Raw genomic sequence first — 2,676 nt, forward strand, 5'->3', positions numbered from 1 at the left:
GGCTGGCCTGGGAGCGCCTAGGGCTTCCCCCAACAGAGCTGGAGGAGGTGTCTGCGGAGAGGGAAGTCTGGGAGTCTCTGCTTAGTCTGCTGCCCCAGCAACCCGGTTCCGGATAAAGCGGGAGACGACGAGTACGAGTACGAGTACGAGTATGTTGCGGTGAATGATGGGGTTTTTCATCTGTTTACATTATTCCATTTCATTTCCCACATGCCGCCCAGACTGGCAGTGACACACCGCTGAGCTTCATGGATTCATTCTTGAAGAACTGCCTGTCTGCCTCCATATTGTATTGTTTTATGTTGGTGTTTTTACAACATTCAGGCTTACTTTGTAGACCTAGTATGTGTGAGTGGGTGGCTGGCTTTCTGCAAGTGTGCCAGTGTAGATGAAAAAATGCCAGGGCCGAAAATCGTTCTCAGTCCGAGCCTGATTCTGAGGTCCAGTCGCACCACTTTAACCAGCAGCAAATAAAGTGTCCTTAAAGACTGACATGAAATAATGTTGGGTCCACTTAAAGTGTCTAATGTTAAACTTTTCTCCAACCTCTAACAGAGTTATATGTTAACAAAGCTCTTTTGCTGCATGTGTTGTTAGAAAGCGTTAAGCAAAGATGTATACGGCAACACCACGGCGGACCTGGAGAAGCAGATTGCTGCACAAAACATCCTGGAAAAGGAGCTGGAAGCTTACAGCTCTCAACTCTGTGTGGCGTCTGCTGGAAGCAAGGTGTGCAGTAGAACACGCTACATGAAGCCTTCAGCTTAAATGAACATTTGGGAGAGACGGTTCACCCTTCATGTCACTGCTTTGTCTTTTAGGAAAAACATTCAGAATTCAAGAAGCAGTATAACAGCATGCTGGTGAGTAGATTACTTACAAAGCTGAAAATATTTTGCATTGTTTCAGTTTTAAAATGCAAGTTTTGATTCCTTTTTAAGGCTTAATGTTTAAGCATGACTTAATAAAACCGAAGCACCAAAAACCCAACAATAACCAAGCACCGAATTTTGCTGCTCTTAAGCTAACTTTTTAATGAACCATCTTTTGATACATTTTTAGCATTAAGTCCTCATTGATAGTATATCAGCTTCCCCACATCTGGATTTAGCACTAATGTTGATTGCAAATTGCCAAAGTTCTCTAAATGTGTCTAATTTTGTGGATGTGTCTTAATCAGGGGACCTCGCAGACTGCTAAAATATATTTATCATATTTGAAAAGGCCATTGCCTATTCAATATTCAGTGTTTCCTAATGGTAAATCCAGCACCCCCCCATAAAATGCAGTTTTTTTACTGACTCTTTCCTTCAGGAAAAATCCAAATTGCGCCGCCAACACCTGAACAGTCTCTACGATTACACGCAAGGCTGCGACAAAGAGCTGCAATTCCTGAGTGAAGAGCAGGACAAGATCAAGAAGCAGGACTGGAGCGACCACATGGTGGATCCGCCCGACGTCCGCAGGCAGTATGAGGTCTGTACGAATGTCACAATCTGTTTTTCTATTTCTGCAGTGGTTAGTGCAGACATCCCAGAAATCACACTGTCTGCTGCTGAAGTTTATGATATTTTCTTTGCTGCTGATCTACATTATATAATGGCTGCCTAATTTGGCATGCAGTTTTAAACCCATTCAATATATGACGTGGTGAGAAAACTCCTTTTTTCTCATTCAGCATTTCAAGAACAACAGCCTTTTGGCCCATGAGAGCAAAGTGAATGATCTGCAGGACGACTGTGAGAGGCTCCTGGAACTGAAACATCCAGCCAGCAACACAATAGAGGTACTTTAAACATTTTTTAACCTTTGTCAGACCTTTGAATTTACACAGGGTGAAATATGTAGCGTCAAAGTACATTGGCTCTTTTAGAGTTATTAAAAAAACAACTGGAGTAAGACATATAGTACGTAGAGTTCTAATTTAACACTTATGCTGAGTGGGACCAAATGCACTCTTAAAGTGTTACTTTAACAGTGCAAAATGTACTATGTAGATGTTTGCTAACTCTTGATGAACTCTTCACTTTAAGGCCCAAAGAGATGCTGTAAGAAATGAGTGGCAGAAATTCCTGAATCTCTGCATTTGCAAAGAAACACATCTGGACAATATGGAGGAATACACAAAGGTAGGCGAGGATCATATAACAGCAGAACATGGTATTCATGGACGCACGTTTTAGTGGTAAAGCATCTTTCCTGAAGCAATTTTATAAAGACACTTTTTCGCACTTTCCAGTATCAAATGGACTGTGATCAGCTGTCAGAGACACTGAGCCAACTCAGCAGCTCCGTTGATCCAAAGTCTGTCTCTAAGAAAAGTAACGCAGAGACTCTGATGCAGCTGCAGGTAAGGCAATTAAAACATCAACAGATTTACAATCATATAAAATGGGAAAATATAAATTATATAACCCTTATTATTTATTGAACAGTTTGTAATAATTTTATATTCAAAGTGCTTTCAGGAGTTTGAATTCTGAATATAAACTGACTGTCCTGTTAGCCAAACATCACTATTGTAGAGAAATGTGAGAAATTCAATTTATTTCTATAGCGCCATTCACAACACGTCATCTCAAGGCACTTTACAGTTCAACCAGATCATCCAGTCAAATTGATTCAAAGATTTCTATCTAGTGACAGTGGAGAGGAAAAACTCCCTTTTAACAGGAA

At 40.8% G+C, this 2,676-nt stretch overlaps 1 protein-coding gene across 1 annotated transcript in view; it reads left to right on the forward strand.

Annotated features, from left to right (window-relative positions):
- LOC107100579 (envoplakin-like) overlaps window positions 1–2,676 on the forward strand; it is a 21,954-nt gene that overhangs the window by 7,899 nt on the left and 11,379 nt on the right. Inside the window, exons 5-10 of the mRNA XM_015399119.1 lie at window positions 598–729; window positions 822–863; window positions 1,315–1,476; window positions 1,679–1,786; window positions 2,034–2,129; window positions 2,240–2,367. Coding sequence (XP_015254605.1) covers window positions 598–729; window positions 822–863; window positions 1,315–1,476; window positions 1,679–1,786; window positions 2,034–2,129; window positions 2,240–2,367 — 668 coding nt within the window. The remainder of the gene's footprint in view (window positions 1–597; window positions 730–821; window positions 864–1,314; window positions 1,477–1,678; window positions 1,787–2,033; window positions 2,130–2,239; window positions 2,368–2,676) is intronic.

Source organism: Cyprinodon variegatus, unplaced genomic scaffold, assembly GCF_000732505.1.
Source record: "Cyprinodon variegatus isolate N-32 unplaced genomic scaffold, C_variegatus-1.0 Scaffold989, whole genome shotgun sequence".
In the NCBI taxonomy this organism is placed as follows: domain Eukaryota; kingdom Metazoa; phylum Chordata; class Actinopteri; order Cyprinodontiformes; family Cyprinodontidae; genus Cyprinodon; species Cyprinodon variegatus.